The 22,528-nt window shown below is 33.3% G+C and overlaps 3 protein-coding genes across 3 annotated transcripts; 2 read left to right on the top strand and 1 right to left on the bottom strand.

The window, feature by feature from the left end:
* The first annotated feature begins 631 nt into the window (after positions 1 to 631).
* On the top strand, positions 632 to 4,822 carry LOC133181297 (glycoprotein 3-alpha-L-fucosyltransferase A-like). Its single transcript, XM_061315822.1, has 2 exons — positions 632 to 1,620; positions 4,487 to 4,822. Exons 1-2 carry the CDS (start codon positions 725 to 727, stop codon positions 4,809 to 4,811), a joined length of 1,221 nt encoding a protein of 406 aa, XP_061171806.1. The 5' UTR covers positions 632 to 724; the 3' UTR covers positions 4,812 to 4,822.
* Positions 4,823 to 7,762: 2,940 nt separating this feature from the next.
* LOC133181296 (uncharacterized) lies at positions 7,763 to 12,679 on the bottom strand. Its single transcript, XM_061315821.1, has 10 exons — positions 12,517 to 12,679; positions 11,637 to 11,799; positions 10,661 to 11,545; positions 9,974 to 10,160; positions 9,782 to 9,887; positions 9,559 to 9,696; positions 8,504 to 8,602; positions 8,323 to 8,414; positions 8,016 to 8,148; positions 7,763 to 7,788 (listed from the first exon to the last, which is right to left on the bottom strand). The coding sequence occupies exons 1-10, from the start codon at positions 12,677 to 12,679 to the stop codon at positions 7,763 to 7,765; spliced, it is 1,992 nt and encodes a 663-aa protein (XP_061171805.1).
* A 4,897-nt stretch (positions 12,680 to 17,576) lies between these two features.
* Positions 17,577 to 22,425, top strand: LOC133181294 (uncharacterized). The gene is made up of 10 exons (XM_061315820.1): positions 17,577 to 17,739; positions 17,965 to 18,127; positions 18,270 to 19,154; positions 19,296 to 19,482; positions 19,570 to 19,675; positions 20,495 to 20,632; positions 20,726 to 20,824; positions 20,908 to 20,999; positions 21,822 to 21,954; positions 22,400 to 22,425. The coding sequence occupies exons 1-10, from the start codon at positions 17,577 to 17,579 to the stop codon at positions 22,423 to 22,425; spliced, it is 1,992 nt and encodes a 663-aa protein (XP_061171804.1).
* The last annotated feature ends 103 nt before the right edge of the window (positions 22,426 to 22,528 follow it).

Here is a 22,528-nt window from a genome sequence, read left to right as displayed (position 1 = left end):
AGTATGAACATGTGAGTGCTTTTACTGTTTTGATCTACAAATATTATGAAAATTTGCATCACCTTTTTGACTTACTCGTGGACATTAAGGAATTGTTTTGTTCTAGAGATATTATTACACCTTGTTTGATTACTGCTTGCATGATTCCTTTTATAACGACCTAATACTGCGAGTCGACGACTGAATTAAATTTTTTTCCCCTGGCTGTCGTGTTGTCTTCATTAGTGCAATTTTATAAAACATTGAATGCCGTTCAGCTATGGTCTTCATAGAACAAAGCATTCATTGAATTTTTATTTGGCCAGTGCGATCATTTACGCAAATACTCAATTTAGCTGAATGTCATCATTTTCCAAGAGATGATTGAGTGTTTTGACCTAATAGATGTCAATAATTATAAATTATTACTATAAAGATATCTGTGTGATATGTTCAGTAAACAAATAGACCTATTATAAATTTGGATAATACAACCAGTCAGTGCCCCAGCATGCTTCAGGTTAGTGTTACAGCCAATGGGACTGTTCTCTAAAATTTGAGTTTATGTTTTTATTAATAATTACAATTTAATGATTTACCTTGACTTTGATTATATGAAATGTACTTTCTTAATTTCCCAAGTCGATTCATAAAACGTTATCTAAAGTTTGAGTACGTGCAGGTGAAATGACCCTCTGTTATCTAAAGCTTCAACGTTTTATTGAAAGATCATTGGGTTTCTAAGATGGAACGACTATATCGAGACTTTTTGTTGGTTGTCATTGTGTTCGTAATTGTAAGTTGTGTAATTAATTTTGCTTCCATATTTCGGTGCACTCCGAAGGAAATAGTGAAAACTTTACCGTGTGTAAGATATAATACTCAGTGTGCATCCAGTGCAGAAAGTGTAAAGGAAAACGTGTTATCTAACTTAACAGTAGTGTGGGACACGACGTCAGGTAAGGATAGGATATATGAACAAATGAATTACAAACCGGAAGTGGATTTGTCTCGTAATAAGATTATATTGATAAGCGGAAGCGGTGATTTTGACGTTCCAAGAGGACAAGAAAAGTTTATTCAGGACAACTGTCCGATAAAAAATTGTGAACTTCACAGAGACGATAACCAGAAGAGAAAAGCCGACGCCAAACTCTTCAATATCATGATAAGTTTTAATGAATTATCAATGTTTAGTAGAGATCCAAATGAAATATGGATTCTTTATATTTTGGAGGGTCCATTGGCCACCCCAGATTATTTCTTGTTGGGTGATATTTTTAACTGGACAGTTGCATATCGCCATGATTCAACAATAGTAGCGCCTTATGAAAAATGGTTACCATTCACAGAGAGAAAGAATAAGACTGAACCGAAAAATTATGCAGCTGGAAAGAAAAAGCTAGCAGCAATTTTTGTATCAAACTGTGATACCAGTAATAATAGAATGGGGTATGTTACAGAGTTGCAGAAGTACATACCTGTAGATGTGTATGGTGGTTGTGGAAATAAACAGTGCGACAGATCCATCGAAATGGATTGCTTTAAAATGTTGAAAAAAGACTACAAATTTTATCTGGCTTTCGAAAATTCCAACTGCAGGGATTATATAACAGAAAAGTTTTTCCGGAACGCTCTAATGTAAGTAAATGATCTTCACGTTTCTGATTTTAAAACGATTGTGATCAAAATGTATTGATCCATTTTAATTTCATGAAATGTGAAGATAAAGAAGAATGATCATGTTTATACGAAAGTAGTACGAAAGCCATGAAGGGACACGTCGATTTCTCAAAAAAGCAAAAATGAATTTGAGATCTCGAATTACACAATCCGTTCTCACAGATTACTAATTCGTTCCCTCGGTTTATAATTCGAGATCTCGAATAACATAATCCGTTCCCACTGATTACCAATTCGTTCCCTCGGTTTATAATTCGAGATCTCGAACTACATAATCCGTTCCCACTGATTACCAATTCGTTCCCTCGGTTTATAATTCGAGATCTCGAATTACATAATCCGTTCCCACTGATTATCACTTCGGCCTCTTGATTTAGACAATCCATCAATTACATGTTTTACGACTTGAAGAATCCATTCCCTTATCTCAACGCATGCGTTCTATTTTGTTTATGCAACAGGCCGTTCCGTAGTATTTTTAAATTAAGTAAATGTAAATTTATTTAATAAAAAATAATTACAGAGGACCCATGTTTACTTTTATCAGTGTTTTCCATGATTCTAAAATAACCAAATATCTAAGAATTTACTTGTACAAATATTAGTACTAGTAAATGGATTAGAAAAATATTCGTGTAATTTTCTCAGTAAGGACCGTGATATGTAATGAAATGTAGAGTGTGTACTATTCTATATTCTATTCATTAAACAAATATTGCTATATCTGAGATGGACAGATAAATAAGTGCACTCAGCTGCCAGCTGGTAGACCAGCAAATGGTGCATGAAATCAAAATGGATAACCTGTAAAACAAATTATATTCCTCCCGATAACGACAAACATTCCAAGAAAATGTATTTTTTAACTCGAGAGAATGAATTACAATCCGAGATAACGGATTGTGTAATTTGAGGGAACGAATTGATAATCTGTGAGAACGAATTAGTAATTCGTTATAACAGATTGTCATTCCGAGAGAACGGATTATATAAATCGAGATCTCGGTTTACTTTTACACTTTTTTGAAAATTCTCATGTCCCTTCATGGCTTTCGTACCATGGAGTATCAAATCTGTAGGAATGAAAAAGAATATTGTTGATTGATAAGATGTCCTTGATATATCTAGTCGAATTGGAGACCACGGCACTTCTTCTTTTCATTTAGGAGTTTTTGAATACAACCACATGTCTGCAAACTGGACACAATTAGTACTACCAAAGAAAATTCTATCAGTTTGTTAAAAGACTACTTAGAAATTGTCAGTAACTCAAGCATCTTTTGAATATTAGCCTCGAAGTACTTATGTGTAGAATCATATTGTTTTTAACAATATTGTTTTTAACAAAGTAAATTTGTTGATGACCAATGACATGGTATGTAAATTTTTTGAGTATATATTTATTGAAAAAGCAGCTGTCTATGATGTCAAAAAGCCTGGTCTTTAATTTATCTTGCGGAACTGTTTAATGAAATATGGAGATAAGAACAGTATTCAAGCTCAAAGTCCATTAAAACAATACATATTGCGAGCAGGGCAAACACGGACCTCAAAAAACATCAGAGGTGGGATCAGGTGCCATGGAGGAGTGAGCATCCGCTGCCAAACGGTCACACTCGTCGTGTGCTCCTTGTCATGATCGGGAAATAACGGAAAAATCCGTCGGCAATTCAGTGTGTAAATCATGGCCTAACAATTAGTATGAAAAACGTCGGTCAGCATATGACTTAATGATAGATTGTATTTGCTGACAAGGTCATTGTATCGACCACAAAACTTACGAAATGATGACTTTAAACGATACTGTTGATATTCTTCTTTCATCAACTTGTTTATCGATAACTTACCTCGTTTTGAAAATTGTTCATTCGTAGAGCATGCTCTTGCGTATCGAAGCAACTGAGAGATATACACCCCATATGCAGGTGATAAGGGTATATTGCTGCATAAGTAAGGGAAGTTGACGATTGAAAATTAGTCATCAAGTTTATCATAAAGCTTGATTGTTAGATTACCATTAACGTCTTTTTCTAGAAAAATATCCAAATATGAAACAGATGTGTCAGACTCTGTGGTATCTTTTATTTCAAGCATGTTTAAAAGTCATACATATACGATTTGATTCTGTTTTGATAATTTTGGTTAAATGTTTATGTTTTGCAAATTTTCTAAAAGTTCATTGGAGTTTTTACGTATGCACATCTGATTAACATCACTTCTCAGATGTATAAAATGCATGTTTTTCAAAAGATTTCAATACAAATTTAGTACAAAGTGATGATAATGTGCAGAAATGTTGTTAGTCTGAAAAAGAGTGGGATAGAAGAGCGAAGAGTTCATTACAATTCCATATAAAGTAATAGATTAAGATACGTTACACTTGCTGTTTTGATGTTTACTTTGTTTCAGTGTTGCTCTCTTTGACGAAAAAGTTTAATTCTTCATTCCTAGTTCTTTTTCTAGATTTGAAAACAACTGCATGTACTATGTTTAAATTTTAATTTTAAAATCGTGTTTGAAGAATCTTCAATCTTCTTCAATTTTGATTGAATATTTTACACGTTACCTTGTATAAGACTTCCAGATATTCAGCACACAATTTATCAATGTTTTTTTTAAATTGTTCAGGAATTTAAAGTTTTCTAGAATGAAAATTACTGTTCATATGTAAAACAAGTTTAAATTCGCTTCTTTTTTTGACATTTTAATTAGTGATACTACCAGTTTTATTTTATCACTCCTCTTCCCATTGTCCCCTAAATACTGGTTCTGAATTTGTTTCCATTCTTGCTGCTGACCAATCCGTTTTTTTTAACTATTACAGGAATGACGTGGTTCCTGTTGTCATGGGAGCACATCCTGATGACTACAAAAGATCTGCTCCACCGAACTCTTACCTGCACGTAGAAGACTTTGAATCTGCTGAAAATTTAGGAGATTACCTCAAGTTTTTAGACGCTAATGACGAAAAGTATAATGAGTATTTCAAATGGAAAGGAACAGGGGATTTCATAGACACTAAATTCTGGTGTAGATTATGTGCAATGTTAAATGATATTAATAAACCAAATCTCGTCATACGAGATCTTGCATCCTGGTGGAAAAAACCGGAAATTTGTATACGAGGAGACCAAAAATGGCGAAGGTAACATCATTGAATCTAGTTTTATACTTATTTTTTATGTAATTAAACCGTTTTTGAAAAAAATACCCGGTATTTATTTTTTGCTCCCCCTATACGTCAGTGTTTATGAATAAAACTGGAAAAAAAAACTTATTTTTGGGTCAATAATTTTAAACATTTATGATAAAACATTCTTGCAAGCGCCTGCAACATGAAATATTTTGTAAAAACTCTTTTCAAGCTCTCTTTCTCTCCCTCTCTTTCTAATGTTAAAAATTTTAGAAAAGGACACAGGGCCCCAAACGGGGCGTGCACGAGTCTTATTAAACGTACCTCGCTACATGTAGAACAACCCTCTCATCCCCCGGCCGTTAAATGAGTTTAAAAAGGAAGTTATTGTTCATTAGCTGTGTGTTCGAGAAGCTTGAAGCTACACTGCCTTAGGATGCTTGCACAAAAATATAAATAATCAGGACTTTGCTGTTATTAAGAAGAATTTTCCCCCAATAATTTCTATGTAAAAATTTGATTGCCTATTGTGGCCCTGCCCCAGGGGTCATGATTTGAACAAACTGCCAAAAAATCCCTCTTATTCAAACTCTGTCACCGTTTCCTGATTTTTTCAATAATTTGCATTCAGTGCTTTCGGATGCTTTCTTCGATATTTCAGATCAGATTTTTTTGGGTGTCAACAACTTCAGAAGCTTTTTAATATGCACATTCCTTACAAAATACTGCAATAATTCCAGATATAAACTCATAGTTAAAACACACATGATAGAAATTTCATGTAATTTTTTACACACAAGTGTTTGACCAAAATATATTTAAACACAGCAACACGAGTATTTTGTACAATGATATTGATGCTTGTTGAATTCTGTGAGCTCTATTAGAAATTATATTCATATTTGCTTTACAAAAAAAAAAAAAAAAAAAAAAAAAAAAAAAAAAAAAAAAAAACAGTAACAGATTTATACTCACACTGATTCTCGAGACTGCTTTCATACTTTTTAACTAGCATTATTTATATCCTTCTCCATATATATTTTTGTCGGCGCAGGATAACATGACCGAATGGTATGGCTTTGACATATCATTTACATGATTCTACTCCCTTTTCAATTATAAAAGCTACGTTCAGGAAAAAAAATAGTGATCACGTGAACATCGGAACAATGGATCTTTGAAAAAAAAGTGGAAATTTACGCGGAAGATTAATTTCGAAAAAAAAAAACCAACCAAACAAAATAAATAAATACCCCCCCCCCCAAAAAAAAAAACCCCTTAATCCTGGCATCCTATATATCAATCGGTCAATTAATCGTGTGCGGAAAATACTCTGCAATTAAAGCTAATTTGAAAATTCAAAAGAAGAAATTCAGATCATATCTGTTGCTTTGAATTCCACCCCAAGCAGGGCTGATCTGATATAGGCCCAAATTATACCGATAAATCTTAATTTATTTATAGAAATTCCAAGATTTTCCAAGAGCAAGAATACCTTGAAAGATATCTTGACCAGAATGTTATTGAAAATAAATGAACAAAAATTTGTCACGAACTGATGTCCTGCTATCTTTATTGACCAATTAAAAAAAACAAGTACAAAACTTCAGACATTAAAACAATATATTAATAAATTAATTAGCTTGAAATTTTGAGTACGAGGGTTGTCCGGTAAAATCGTGAACAAGTAGTCTAGAGTGAAAAATAATCAACATTTTATTCTAAAATTTCCCTACCCATTAGTACATTTTTCATTAATATACATAGCAAATTTCAAAGAGTTATATGCTGAAATAAACAAAATATGGGATTTTATGTTATAAGTGATATCGTCTTACGGAGCACAGATAATAACGTCAAAATGTCAAAAGCAACGTCACATTTCATCTTTGCTTAAAAAAGTTGGATGAGCCCCACTTAAATTTCAGGAATTTTACCGACGCACACACTCGAGTTCGCCTTTATTCCTCCTTAAATAGTCGAGTGACCAATCTCGCACACACATGGGACGTTATGAAAACTTTCATTAATAAGATATGGAAGGTACTCTCACTGAACTAAATTGGCAGTGTTTTTTCGACGGTTTGCAATGAAAGCGTCTTCCGTTATTGCCAATAGCTGATTTTATGTATGTTTCGATCTACTGGAGGACTCGATCAAAAAGCCGCCGTTAAAATTGCCCAATCCACTTGTAATTTAATGTGTAAGTGATATTTTATATGTATTTTTATATTCTGTTATCATTTAAAGTCTCGTAAGGCGTCATTACTCAACATATAACTGAACTGCTTTCCGGTGCGACGTAACGTCATCAAGCGTCGCCATTTTTCGTGTGTTACGTTTTCCACTTTCCCTATTTTAAAGTCTAGGAAAACTGATAAAAATTAAGCAAATTCCTTGAAATTTTCCAAATGACGACATAATAGATAGGGAATTAAAAATATGATAATTTTTACCCCAACCTTATCTATTTAATACTTTTATTTCGAAATAATACTCGAATATTTCCTCATAAAATCCTAATTTTTGGGTTCTGCGCCGTAGGACCATACCCTGTACACATTCCAGTATAATAAAATCCCAATTTTTGCCTATAATTTATTTAAAATATAAATATGTACGTAAATATGATTGATAAACATTTCCTGAAAATTTCAACTCAGTGTGAATTATTGTGATGTCCACAATTTTACCGGACAACCCTTGCACTATCTCATGGTCCCGCCCGATTTTTGATTTTTTTTCTGTAAGATTTTACGAATTGTTTCCTAAGAAAGATCATTTTTAGAATCCTATATTTTCAAATTTCACTGAAAAAATTTTTTGGACCAGAAGAATTAACTATGATTACACGTCTTTAACTACATGTACATACTAGTATCCACTGAAAATATGAATAATAAATCATAACAATACAGAAAGTTCATCCTATTTTGTGGAATCTGCAGTATGCTAGAGATTAGTCTCTTAATGCAACCAGAAGCTCTTGGAACCTGTGAAAAGAGAACTGAAATTCAAATCTGGTACTTAGGTAATTAGGAGAGGCACATACATGTACATGTATTGGTCATATATGAATAAAATTTATAAAAGTATCTATATCATAGATATCAAAAATTATTTCAAAATTTGAAATACCATCATTTTTCAACATTTTTGTTGTGCTAATGGGTTACAAGTATTGGGGGGTAATGGTACTTAGGTAGCCTAATAGTCCCACCTGCATGCCTCTCGTGAGGCACATCGTCGTTATCTGTATGAACAGATTCCGAGTCAGTATCCACCCCTTCCACCTCCACCAGCCAATACGTGCGAACGATTCCCTTAAAGGCGTTCTGTAGGTCGATATCGTTCTGTAAATCATAAAAAAATATCATTTTGATTCACTCTACTTGCATTGCTAGCTGATAAGTAAAAGAAAGAGGAGGCATAAGAAATTCGATCAGAGATAAAAGATCCATTAATATATTTAAAAGTATTTCTATTCGAAGTAAAAAGTCATAATGATGCTTAATAACACTTCAAACCTTTGCAATGGAATCCTTCCTTTCCTGCATTGTAAATCCGCCAATAGAGGTCAAGAGATCAAATGTTGTCTCGCTCAGGTGAACTTTGTTTGCTATGTAATTCATAGAAATAAATAAGAATTTGAAAAATCCTCGACGTTTGAACGAGGTTAGTTGTTAGTGGAATATTCTGTTGTGTTACCTTTTCCGAGAGATTCCATTTTTGAGGCCACGCTAACTGTTTCTCCAAACAAACAATACCTTGGCATCTTGTTCCCTACTACTCCAGCCACCACGGCACCTGTGTGTGCAACAAAATGCTCTGAAAAGCTTTTCACTAACATGGAATACTATAATACTAAAAAAAAAATGCGTATTTCAAAGCTGCAATGACCACAGCATTCACGCGTAGAACCAAAAATCGATTTTTTTTTTGTTTATTGAGATAATATGTTGACGGTGCGACCGTTAGGGCGAGCGCAGATACCTATATTCAGATCGGGCTCTTCAAATCGCACGTGACATTTAGTACGTCTAGACTCTGACGTCACATGACGTCGCTTGTAAGTTGCATTACCAAAACGAAGTCTGAACAGTGCTAATTTTAATAAAGAAGGTTTAATCTTCTATCTATCTACTATACATCCATCAAATCAAGGTGAGTGTATTTTTTTCTTGGAACTTCTTGTTACCGCGTGAACGTTGTTTGCGGCGAGATGGAATTCGCAAAGCATTATAGGACCACAGTTAACTGCGGAAAAAAATTCGTTTGGATCAATGTGCAAAGTCAGAATTTTCTCTTCGCCCAGGCGTTGCTTTAAGAGCTCGCAGTGACGAGCGGCGCTTCGCGCCGCTCGCTGCGCTCGCTATTAAGGTAGTGCGATCCTCAGGTATTGAAAATCAGGAGTTTAATAATTGAAAGTGCTCACAAAAATGTCCGAGAATTCTCAAAGTAATGTGTATTTACTCATGGTATTTTCTCAATTTCAAGCTTAATTTTGAGACTTTTTTAAATTAATTAATAATTTTAAGAGTTATCCTTCCTTTCTGAGGATCGGATTTCCTTAAATTTTGTTTTTCCTTTTGCGAGAGTTACTGAAACATCAGATCTGGACAGTGGTAACACCTTGCTAAAAATATGAAAAGATAACAGGTATAAATGCAGTCCAGCACCATTTCAAAAAAGTACAAATGCCAGATGCAGCATTGTTTGGAAAAACTGTATGAGTAATGTGTAATACAAAAACGACAATTTACCAGAATGACAGCCGATACGCAGACTGAATTTGATGCCCGGAAGGTGAGGTATTTCTAGATGGCGAAGTTTTCTCACAAGGTCAAAGGCCATCTTGGCAATCTCTGATGCGTGCTGTTTCCCGTTCTTTCTTGGTACACCTATTTTGAATTAAATTTGTGTCATCTTTATTTGTATTTAATGCACAATATCTGATGACGTTACACATGTAAATGTTTTTCCTACCTGATACAACCATATAGGCGTCTCCTATAGTCTCCACTTTGTAAACATCGTACATTTCTATTCTCTCGTCGAAACAAGTGTACAGACTGTTCAACATGTCAACGACCTGTTTAATAAACATAAAAATCAATTTTTGATAAATTGTTGTCTTTGAATGACTAATAAAACATTTGGTAACTGCATTTTCCTTACCTGCAATGGAGAGCTGGAGGAAGAAATTTTTGTGAATCCAACAATGTCACTGAAAAAGATGGTGGCTTGATCATAATGTTCGGCATCCACTTGTTCATTGCACTTTAAACGTTCTGCCACAGATTTAGGCAACATCTGGTAGAGCAGCGTGTCTGTTCTCTTCTTTTCCTTGTTCAACGCCTTTGTTCTTAAAAAAAAGTAAGGATAAAAAAATATCTTTCTTATCATTTACATAGACATAGAAACATGCCAAATATCATGGTATTTATGAAGTATTATTATAATGATTTCCCCTTAATGAAATTAGACCGAGAGATGGGAACAATTACTAGAAATCGCAGTGAATGGACTAATTTCCGTTCTGCCGTGCGTTAGTCAAGTGAGCTATTCCCTGCTTCGAAAGCCAATTATCGGTTATCAGGAATTCTCTTGATATTTTTTGTATCAGTATAATAAAACATTTAAAAGTATAACACTGAGGGAGTTAACAAGATTCCAGTTCCACTCGACAATGTCCCTTGGCTTCGCATCGAGAAATAGTCCTGGCTTCGGGAAACTACAATCTTGCTAACTCTCTTAATGATATACTTTAATTGTATACCATTTTTATGTTGTAACAATGGCGCTTGTGAAGAGGATGCTCCTTTATACTTCTCTTAAGTAAGTCTATATTAAGAATATGTGTACCTATTGGCAATGGATATGGAATATTTCTGGATTTCCGACGTCAGAAAGTATACACCGACGATCACCAAAGGGCAGACGATGAAAACAGCGCCAAAGATACAAGCAATCGTTATAATGGTGTACATGTCTTCTGTGCTTCTCACCGTCAACATTTCATTTATCTTCGTTGCTAGGGCCTTTTGTGTTTCTCGAACGATATCCTGGTATACAGTCATGTTGTCGAACCATTCATTTGCTTTAGCTAGTGATCCCTCACTTTGATAACTCTTGTTCGATCGAATTTGAAGCCTCATTGATCGCACAGGAGCTAAAATCAAATCATTATTCAAAAGTTGAGTCTCATAAATGCTGTAAGCTAACTCGGAATATCGCCGACACGACATAAATGTTATATTCGCGATATCTTGTGCCTCCAAAAACAGCAGATAGTCTTCTTTACTTCTGAAGCCTCCGAAGGCGAAATACGTTACACCCATGCCTCTTTCCCGCCCAATGTATTCGCTTGCAACAATGATTTCTTGATAGGCTACCAAAGTTTTCCAAATGGAGCCAGATCTTGCCTCCGACACAGCGTCATAAAGCCAAGTGATGAATATATCGATAACATCTGTATAGAAAAGCATCTCCTCTTTGACTGTTCGGTTGTACAGATCTAGTTGATACCGATGGCGGTTTAGAAATAACAGAAACTTGTCCTTTGATTGGAACTCCTTCCTGTCGTTTTTCTTACTGACGGGCCAGTATGATAAATTTTCCAAGGCCATGTCCGTATCTGGGTATCTTCTGAGGAGAACTTCTTTTGTGTCTGGGCCAATGGCGCTTATGTAGAGGGCGCTCATATCTCGTTCTCTTTGTAGGTATCTCATCATTTGGCCAAGTTCAATGCTGAAAGATTATTAATAGGAAACAATCTATAAACTTTCTTTCGAAATCTTAATCAGTAACCTTAGCCGATAAATTTTAGTCCTTTACTCACGAGAAAAATAGAGCATCTCTTGTATCTTTTGCTTCTATGAAGTTCTTGATGGTGTAGACAAAGACATTTCCCGTCATGCCTACCAATATTGCCATTGGTAGAAGAACTACAGACAGCATTTTCAATAACTGCTTCCGCTTTCCAGATTCAGTGATTGGATTTCCTTTTCACATGTACAAAAATAATAAAATTACCTAAATATGCTTTTATTCCTTCCATGTAAATTATTAAATTATTACGTTGTGTATGTACACATCTGTTTCATATTTGGATATTTTACTAGTAAAACACGTTAATGGTAATCTAACAACAAAGCTTTATTACAAACGTGATGCCTTTAACTTTTCAATCGACAACTTCTCTTACTTATGCAGCAATAACCTTCATATGGGGTTCACATCTTTCAGTTGATTCGATACATATGAACAATTTCTAAAACGAGGTAAGTTATTGACAAACAAGTTGATGAAACAAGAATATCGTTACAGTCTCGTTTAAAGTCATCATTTCGTTGTTCTATGGTCGATACAATGACCTTGTCACTAAATACAATCTATCATTAAATAAATTGCTGACTGACGTTTTTCATACTAATTGTTAGACTATATTTACCCACTGAATTGTCGACGGATTTTTCTGTTATTTCCAGATCATGACAAGGATCACACGGCCGGTGATGTTTTTAGAAGTCCGTGTTTGCTCTGCTCCCGATTTGTATTGTTTTAATGGACTTTGAGCTTGAATACTGTTCGTTAACTCCATATTTCATGTAAAAGTAACATCTTAACTACAGAGAGCTTAAACATACACTTCCTTATAGACTTCCTTTTGTGTCTTCAATTAATAATGATTAAGATTAATAAGTAAGATCATGTTTTACCTCGACAGACATAATCACAGCTATTTGTTGTCTGAGATAAGTTCAGCATGTCCATTATCGCCAAATTCAGTTGAGACTGGGTCATGGATCCGGCTGAACTGTTCAAAGAATGGGTGGACTTTGAAGGTTGAACCTGGTTGTTCTTTTTCTTGAACAACCCCATGATGTGTGAGGTTTTTTCTCACTATTTTCTAGATGTTAGGGTTAAACACAATACCTTTCAAATAAAAAAATCACAGCATTTAAAGAATTAAGAAATAATGGTCATTCTAAGGTTTGTTATTTTGTATTTGGGGAGTATGCTTTACCTTAAAATCTTACCTTTTTGTAAAAGATCCAACTTTTTAAAATTCTGAAAGGAAAATGCCAAGAAAAGCAGTCTTCAAATGTTGGTTGCCATAGCAACGTATTACGTTTCTTCACGTTGGCTCTGTTTATTTCTTAAGTGATAATCAAATGAATTTTTCCTCAAAATATCGATAACTCCATATTTGATTTTGTTTGAGAACATTTCGTGCTGTTTATCTACTTATCATATTAGATATACTCTCTGATGTTCAAATTTGAAATATTAACATTTCTGCAAAATATTTAATAACTTAAAACTTGTTAATAACTATTCCGAAAACATGTCAACTGATGAAAGATTTTATATGATTACGGGCGAATTTTATCATTTTGACAGACTTCAAAATAATTAATTTGAAAATTAGACCCGTTGCCATTTCTTTAATTATCATCAAGATTAAAATGGCAGATGGCCGAAATGATTTTTTGTAAATTCCATTTCATACCCACGTCTTCATTAACACTTTCCTGAGAGTGATAATAAGAATTCATTTTTACCAGTTTACCAATATAATAACTTCATGCAAACATAACTCGGGGGAAAAAATCTATATTACAAAAGCAAACACATAAAATCTTAAATGGCATGGAATTAGTGTGACTAACAAAACACATTCAATCACTCCTGTGTGATATTTCAAATAAAGTTTTCAAAAATAAAGTTGATTATTATTTAATAAAAGTTTCTTAAAGCTTTGAATATTTGAATCTTTTGACGATGAATAGAACATCACTAGTATCTGCTTTAAAAGTAAACAACCCTTAAACAAAAATAATATAGACTATTTTGGTAAAATTTTTGAAGTAAGATTTTTCATTATTCCGGATTGAAATTTGACGGAGTCTCCACAACTTTTAACCTACTCGCACCCAGTATTAACTACAATAAATTACACATTTAGATTACTGCATGCAGATTTCAAAATTAAAACACATGATACAGCATTAGAAAAGAAGCAAAAAATTAATGCCAATTGATCATCTATCTGTAGCAAAATTTTACATTATTTATTCAAAGACTAAATCGTGTGCTTATAACAATCACGTCACCAAACGGGGGAAATAATTTGTGTACATATATGAAGGAAAACAATCAAAACGTAAATATAAATAAAAATTAACAACATGGAGGATTGAAATATTGGAAATTAGCAAGTGTGATGCGCAATTCAACATGTTTTCATTAGCTGTGACAAGTATCTCTGTTACAGAGCGATTTGAAGATGTCAGCTTAGCAAACAACTTTTAAAAAGAAGAGGTTTTAATGTAATTTACATCTTACTAGGCAAACTTAAATTGCCTGAAAGTGAAAATCGTGAATTAAAAGCCTGTTGTAGTTTCTATTTCATCTATGCAACAAATGTAAGGTTAAAAAGTATTGCAAATCAGGACTTTTAAAATTAAAACGTTTGGCAATAAAAGGTAAATATGGAAAAGTTTATTTTACAATATAAATAACTTATAACCTAGTCATGAAATATGAGAGTTAAAAATTTCTCTAAAAATACTACTTCTTTTATGGTTTTAATCCAATTTCAATAAATTTCGTATACAATATTAATAGGACTAAACTGAGATGAATAATTTTCTGTTATTTGGGTTTTTCATTTAGATGAATATTGTAAAAATATTTACTACATTAGAATAAATTTGCATTTTTCTTTTCGAAACACCACTTTTCCTACTATTATTTGTTTGATTTCAGTTAAATCTGAAATACAAATAAACTCAACCAAATATCACGATTTTTCTAGGGGTCATGGATAAGGAAAAAACACAAAAACGTAAACGTGCGAATTAGGTGTGCATTATTTGATCCCACCCCTGGAGTTTCCAGGGGTCGTGTTTTATGCCCTGTTCACACATTTGTATTGTTTACGGATTTTTTGAGATCGATCACTGTTCGTTGTCTTTACCTTTTACATTAAGTAATTGAAGACCAATGTAAAGGGAATACTTTATATTTCATGCATGGGTATTCCCTGTTAATGCTAATAATCATGTGTTATTTCCGCTAAATATGCAAATTATCACGTGCTCCTAGGGTTATTCATCATCTCAGACACCAAATCATAAAGAATTGGGAGGTTTCAGAATTAGCTTTCATGTAATCCAAAGCTGCATGGTTTTTCTGATAAACAGTCAGTCATCCGTACGTTGGACAATAAAGAATCCTGAAATATTAGTCTGGTGTTTAAGTAAAAAAATATCTTAAATGTCGTAGATGTCGTAGATGTGTGAGGTGTCAATTAACACTTAAATATTATTTTAGATATTGCCCTTTTGAAGCAAATAAGAAAAAGACTTTCTGAAAATTTAGTTTAATTATCACTTAAGAGAATGCTACAGAGCATGGGTACATAATTCTGTATCATGACAACGGTATGTGGAACAATCAATCAAAAACATTTATTTGACTGCTTTCGAAAAAGGTTGATGTTCTAAATAAAGGTAAGTATCTATTTTTTAGAATTAAAGTTATAATGCTGTTTCCATGTAATATGTCGAAATAGAGGCCAATGTTTACAAAATCAATGTAATGAAAATTTTGGAAAATGACAATGTCATAGTCTTGGTGTGCTTGCATCAGGCATGGGGTAATCGTAATCGAGTAATTGTAATGATTGTAATGATTACTTTTTTCAAATATTCGACAGTAATCTGTAATCGAAGAGATTTTCGATTACTTTTAATTTAATCGATTAAAGCTAAAATTTTCAATGTAATTACTTTTCGATTACTTTCCATTACTTTATACATAAATGAATGTCATTTTGGAGAATTATTTCCAGTCAGTCACACGTAAAAATATTTTTTAAAAAATCACCCACAGATATGCGTTGATTTCCTAACTTTTATTATGATGATCAAAAGTTTGATAACGTTCACAATAAAATTTGCATTACAGGCCTGCTGGTCTAGTATTAAATAATTCAGAAGTGTATTTCAACCATTTATTAATAAGATATACAGATTTTTTGTGTGCATTTTACATTTGACTCGCTGACTCTTGATGTTGAAAAACTTTGTTTTGTCATAAAAAATATATATTAAATAGCAAAAACAGATTTAAAGTGCTGTATTAAATATAAATAATATGGTAAATAAACTACATTATATTTGGAAAAAAGAAGATGAAAATACTTAATATTCATTTCTGTTTTGTTATGTTTAAGTAACTTTAAAATCTTAAAATCATTCTCATGTTTTCATTCAAAATTGTAAGGTTACTTGTTTTTTCAGTGAAAGGTTCTGTCTGTATTTTTAAAAACAGGGGGTAGGATTCACTGTGTTTGTTTATCTTGGCTATTAATTGTCTGGGACATCTTTGACATGCAGATAATGAGGTGTGAGCTTTGACCTACTTATTGTTTAACCTTTATAATTGATAGTTCCATTGAAGACAAACAATATTATCAGAACAATTAATAGCTCTCAAAACACTATAATATTTCATCACAGAATGCAATTGTGCTATTAGTTTTACTTAAAGGCACATTTAATTTACATATTTGTTAATAAGAGTTCTAAACTTATTTTTTTAGCGAGAAGACAAAGGAATGTTTTATGTGTACTGCCAACATGCAGGCAGTCCAAATCCTCCACAATAAAATATTAAATAATTTCTACAACCAAAATCAATAAATATGGAGGTTCAGATCCAGTGTCGAAAGTAAAAATTCATTCCTCTTATACTTTATAGTAGGAACCATGTCTCCACTGTCCATGGTAGAGAATCCCTCATTTTGGCATTTAGTGAAAATGTTAGGTCTAATATATGAAATGAAACCAGAATAAAACCTTACAAGAATCTGCACTGAATCTGCAGAAACACATTCAAACTTAGTGGATATCATTAACATTTCCATATAACTTTATATAATTTAATTTGAGGGGATAAAAACTTGGAAGTAATCGATTATTAAATTATAATCGATAATTTCATCTTCCAAAGTAATCGATTACAATCGATTACAGAACAAAAATGAATGTAATCGATTAATAATTGATTACACAAAATTCCTCTAAGTGATCGATTATTAATCGATTACATTTTTCAGTAATCGTGCCAATGCCCCGCTTGCATATCCTTCCTGTAAATACTTTACATACTTTCAGGGTATGGAATGGACGAGAACAAAATTAAGAAGGCATAATCCTTAATTTAATTGTTTTAAACAAAATATTATGTATACTAGTAGCTCAATGTTGTATACCGTATAGCGGGATTTTTAGGGGGGTGCTAACTAGTTTGTTTTAGCGGTTTTGAAGTAGCCCACTAAAATTTTAATCGCTAAATTTGCACCCTTGCGTATAAGTACAGAATATAAGAAAAATAATTTGGTCAGTCTGTTGTTGAACGATATATCTTTCATTTGGTGTTGGTTTTTACTCAAATTGCCTAAATCCATATTCAAATGAATAATAATCGTATAGAATCATCTAGAAAATGAATTGCCTCTCTTTTACAAAGTAATAGTACTCAGTGTCCGGCAAAAAAAGTTCCGCTAAAAGTAATGGCATACATCTAAGCAAGCATAACGCCAAATTTTACACCCGGCAAGAAAACCTGCTATACGGAATTTATAGCTTAATGTTGATATGTACAAACATCTCTAAAAATAGCCATAAACTTTGAATGCAGTTGACTCAGTTTAGAATGTTTTGTACTTCAAGATAGATATAGTCAAGGATTCAAATCTAAAGACAGCATGAGCTTGTTTAAGAAAAAGGGCAACCAGATTGAACCTTCCAAACCGAGAAATTCCATAAATAGTTCAACTGGTTCCATGACTAAGTCTCAACTAAATCTGGCCATCATGGAAATGCTGAATTTGAACCAGACTTCTGGCAGCTGTGATTACGTCTGTCGAGGTAAATGATGAATTCGAGGTACTCTGATGGAATTTGTTTGTTGGTTTTTTAGTTGTTTGTTTAAGGTCCCTAAAATTCTAGAATTTTTCATATGTTAAAATTACACTTCTGATATCAAACATTTTAAATACACATTTAAGCAGTGCAGTATTGTTTTCCAAGCCATATTAATTGCTAAAAGTCAGGGTTTATAATTGTTTTATCATTCACATTTTTGTATGAAAGGAAATCCTATAACGGAGGGTGGGAAGAGGAGGCAGTTGATAAAAATGCTCTCTGTAGCTCTACTGCCAATGGCGGTACTGGTAGGCATGACGGGAAATGTCTTTGTCTCTACAATACAAAACTTCATCGAAGCAAAAGATACAAGGGAAGCTCTCTTTTTCTCGTAAGTTTAACAATTGTATTCTGGTTTTAAAGATTGTATTAGAAAATCATATTGTAAATTATTTTAATAAATTTCAATTTTAAAAATCAAAATCTTTTTTATTTTTGGATATAAGATCAACATAAATGACAAATCTTTACAGAATAGAACTGGGTCAAATGATGAGATACCTGCAAAGAGAACGAGACATGAGCGCTCTCTACATAAGTGCTATTGGTCCAGACACAAAAGAATTTCTACTCAAAAGATATCCGGATACTGACACAGCTTTGGAAAATTTATCATACTGGCCCGTCAGTAAGAAAAACGACAGACAGGAGTTCCAATCAAAGGACAAGTTTCTGTTGTTTCTAAACCGTCATCGGTATCAACTGGATCTGTACAACCGAACAGTCAAAGAGGAGATGCTTTTCTACACAGATGTAATTGATATATTCATCACTTGGCTATATGACGCTGTGTCGGAGGCAAGATCTGGCTCCATTTGGAAAACTTTGGTAGCCTATCAAGAAATCATCGTTGCAAGCGAATACATTGGGCGAGAACGAGGCATGGGAGTAACGTATTTTGCCTTCGGTGGCTTTAGGAGTAAAGAGGATTATCTGATGTTTTTGGAGGCTCAAGATATCGCGAATATAACATTTATGTCGTGTCGACGATATTCTGAGCTAGCTTACAGCATTTATGAGACTCAACTTTTGAATAATGATTTGATTTTAGCTCCTGTACGATCTATGAGGCTTCAAATTCGATCAAACAAGAGTTTTCGTCTAGTTGGGTCGCTAGACAAAGCAAATGAATGGTTTGATAATATGACTTTATATCAAGATATCGTCAGAGATACACAAAAAGCCTTAGCAAGTAAAATTGATGACATGTTGACCTTAAGAAGTACTGAAGACATGTACACCATTATAACGATAGCGTGCATCTTCGGCGCTGTCTTCATTGTGTGCCCTTTGGTGATTATTGGCGTCTATTACCTAACATCTGAAATCCAGAAATATTCCATATCCATCGCTAACAGGTACAAATTCTTTTACATCATCTCATTCGTGAATGCATCAATGTTTATCGGAATAGAATGTCAATTGTTATTAGATTTGTATGGTTTTAATGATGTTAACGATTTTAAGATTTTTTTGGTCATTTCTTTCTTTCTCCTTAGAACAAAAGCATTGAACAAGGAAAAGAAGAGAACAGATACGCTCCTCTACCAGATGCTGCCTAAATCTGTAGCTGAACGTTTGAAGTGTAACGAACAAGTGGATGCTGAGCACTATGACCAAGCCACCATCTTCTTCAGTGACATTGTTGGATTCACCAAAATTTCCTCCTCCAGTTCTCCATTACAGGTTTGGAATCTCTTGATACCAAATGTTGTATAATTTTCTCTTGAAGAAGACGGTATATAAAGCAATAATAAAAATGTTTATTGATAGGTTGTTGACATGTTGAACAGTCTCTACACCTGTTTTGACGAAAGAATAGAAATGTACGATGTTTACAAAGTGGAGACTATAGGAGATGCCTATATGGTCGTATCAGGTAGACGAAACAATTTACATTAATACTCATATATGATAACAATTTTCTATTTCTAATTGTAATTTAAAAAATTACATTTTACACTGTACATGTGTATTATTATTATTATTTTTTTTTTACAAGAAATTAACTCCCCACATAAACACTTAAAGACATGTTGCTTACGTCTTTGATGTTTCTAGGTCGGTAACATATACTTTTTCACATGAAACTCGGAGATAATAATTCTTTGCCCCCTTTCCCTGCGCTATAGGTTTCTCTCAGATTTCTTTTATTTCACATGGGTGTGTTCCTTTGGATGCACTTTCCGTAATATAAAAACTTAAAGACAGGAAAAATACTGCAGCAGGGAATTATTAATACCGAATTCTGGTTTGAAAAAATAAGTTGACCTGACTGTTGCAGAAAAATTCTAGGTTACTGCGATGCAAACCTAATGGTGTTTTTTTTTTTTTTTTTTTTTTTTTTAAATAGATCAGGCCATCTTTTAAAATTGTTTGTTTGCCCTCTCCCGACAGACTGGCTAAAAATACCCGACTCAAATTTTTTTTTCCTCCAGGAAACGATTTTTTTCTCATCCCCTCAACAAGTATGTTGAAATTTTCTGGGAATTTTTTTTTCAACCTACCTACCGAACTATTTTTTTTTAACCCCGAGTCGGGAGAGGGCAAACAAACACTATTTTAAGATGCCTCAGGGAATTTTTTTTTTTTTTTTTTTTTTTTTGGTGATTAAAAAGAAAAAAATGACGACATCTGCTCTTGTTTTATATATAAAATGTTATCACATCAGCATATCCATTAATGCAATGAAATATAGGTGTACCTAGAAAGAACGGAATACAGCACGCATCAGAGATTGCCAAGATGGCTTTTGACCTTGTAAGAAAACTTCGCCATCTAGAAATACCTCACCTTCCGGGCATCAAATTCAGCCTGCGTATCGGCTGTCACTCTGGTAAATCTCCATTCTCGTTTTGATATTTATAATTTCATTTCATCTTTAGAGTGGATTATATCAAACATAGATTTATTTTTCCAATTAAACCAGGTGCTGTAGTGGCCGGAGTGGTGGGCAACAAGATGCCAAGGTACTGTCTGTTTGGCGAAACAGTGAGTGTGGCTTCCAAAATGGAATCTCTCGGAAAAGGTATAATATTTAGACTTTCAATAATGACATTATCTGCAAATTGCAGAATAATTCCAATATTACTCTTGAATTAAATTCTGCAGCAAACAAGGTTCACTTGAGCGAGACAACTCATGACCTGTTGACCACAATTGGCGGATTTACAATGCAGGAAAGGAAAGATAGCATTGGACAGGCAAGACTTTTACGTAAAAAATTGATTTAGTTTACATGTAGGTGATAATGAAAATAGTCCTAAAGTTCTCATTTTTACTTGAATTTCAAGTATTTTTAAAGATATGTTAACGACTTCCGATAATGTAATTTTATAATTTTAAATTGTTTAATGAAAACTGAGCAACATTTTGTCTTGATGACATGAAACTTTTTGAACCGTTTGATTTTCTAACGTCTTTCAAAAGGAGAGGAAAACAACCAATCAGAAAAAGAAAATATGAATAAAAATCTCAATTCTAGATTATTGGGAAGAAAGGGGGATGATCTTTTCTGTATCAGTCCCTAAAGAGATATAACTAAAAAAAAAAGTGAAAGCGATTTCTTGCAACTTATCGAAGCGTTAGCAAATTTAATAAAATAAGAAATAGGTTTTGAAAAAAAATGCTTTATTCTCAATTAATATCCGCTTTACGTATTTGCTACTGAATTTAAGTTGGATATGCCAAAAAAGTCAACATGGGATCCTTACTCCTCAATGGCACCTGGCCCCACCTATTTCAGTGGTCCGTTTTGGCTCCACAGGCAATTTTTTTTATTATTGTTTAAACGGATTTTTGAGCATGATAACTATACGTTATCTTCATATTTCATTTTACTTCAAGTCAAAGAATTCAATTGATTAAAGATTGTTCAGAAAAATGGATTTTATCTTTCTTTTTTTTGTGAAAAACCTTTGAAAAGAAAGGATTTTTTTTTATTTTGGTTGACAAAAACGCTTGCAGTGTTACAGAGTTGTTGTTTTCAAGCATACGCATAATGAAAGCTTCCTACCATTTTACAGAACGACCCAGATCTCAATAACGCTTTTAAAGGAATCGTCCGTACATATTGGCTGACGGAAGTAGAAGGAGTGGAGAGTGATTCAGAGTCTATTCATACAGATAACGACGATCTTCATAACGAAAGACATGCAGGTCGGAGCAAAGAAGACTCGGGGAACATAATTCAAAACTTCTGGGTCTAAAAATTATCACGTCTCGGCCTGTTCAAAATTTTACCAGTCATTATCTTGATTAAAATATAAAACACACACACACGCACACACAGACTAGAATTGTGAAAACACAAAGCGTTTAATTTCTCGAGTACAACATGAACTAAGTATGTTCATGTTGTATATGATTAAGTATGTTGTTAAACTTTTCCCTCGCCATTCGATTTAGTCCTTTTATATATTTATATATGTCTTTCTATTTCTTTACCACATAAACTTTGCATTTTATTTGACACTCCAAATCTTACGCCTTTTTATCATCTTATTGTGGATCAGGAGTAATATGCGCATTAACAGAATACAAAATATACAAATGTATGTATTAATACATACATGTATTTATTTATTTATTTTTACTTCTATAGGCGCCAAGAGTTTCTGGCTGCATTAAGTGGACATGAAATTTGACTAGCCCTAAAATCAATTAGAAGATCGAGTATAAGAAGGATGGTTTTATAAAACGCATGGCGTGACAAATTTAAGAATCACATGAT

This window comes from Saccostrea echinata, unplaced genomic scaffold (assembly GCF_033153115.1).
Source record: "Saccostrea echinata isolate AGI-Se365-2 ecotype Australia unplaced genomic scaffold, CSIRO_AGI_Sech_v1 ptg000008l, whole genome shotgun sequence".
Classification (NCBI taxonomy): domain Eukaryota; kingdom Metazoa; phylum Mollusca; class Bivalvia; order Ostreida; family Ostreidae; genus Saccostrea; species Saccostrea echinata.
This window is presented reverse-complemented; position numbering and strand designations above follow the sequence as displayed.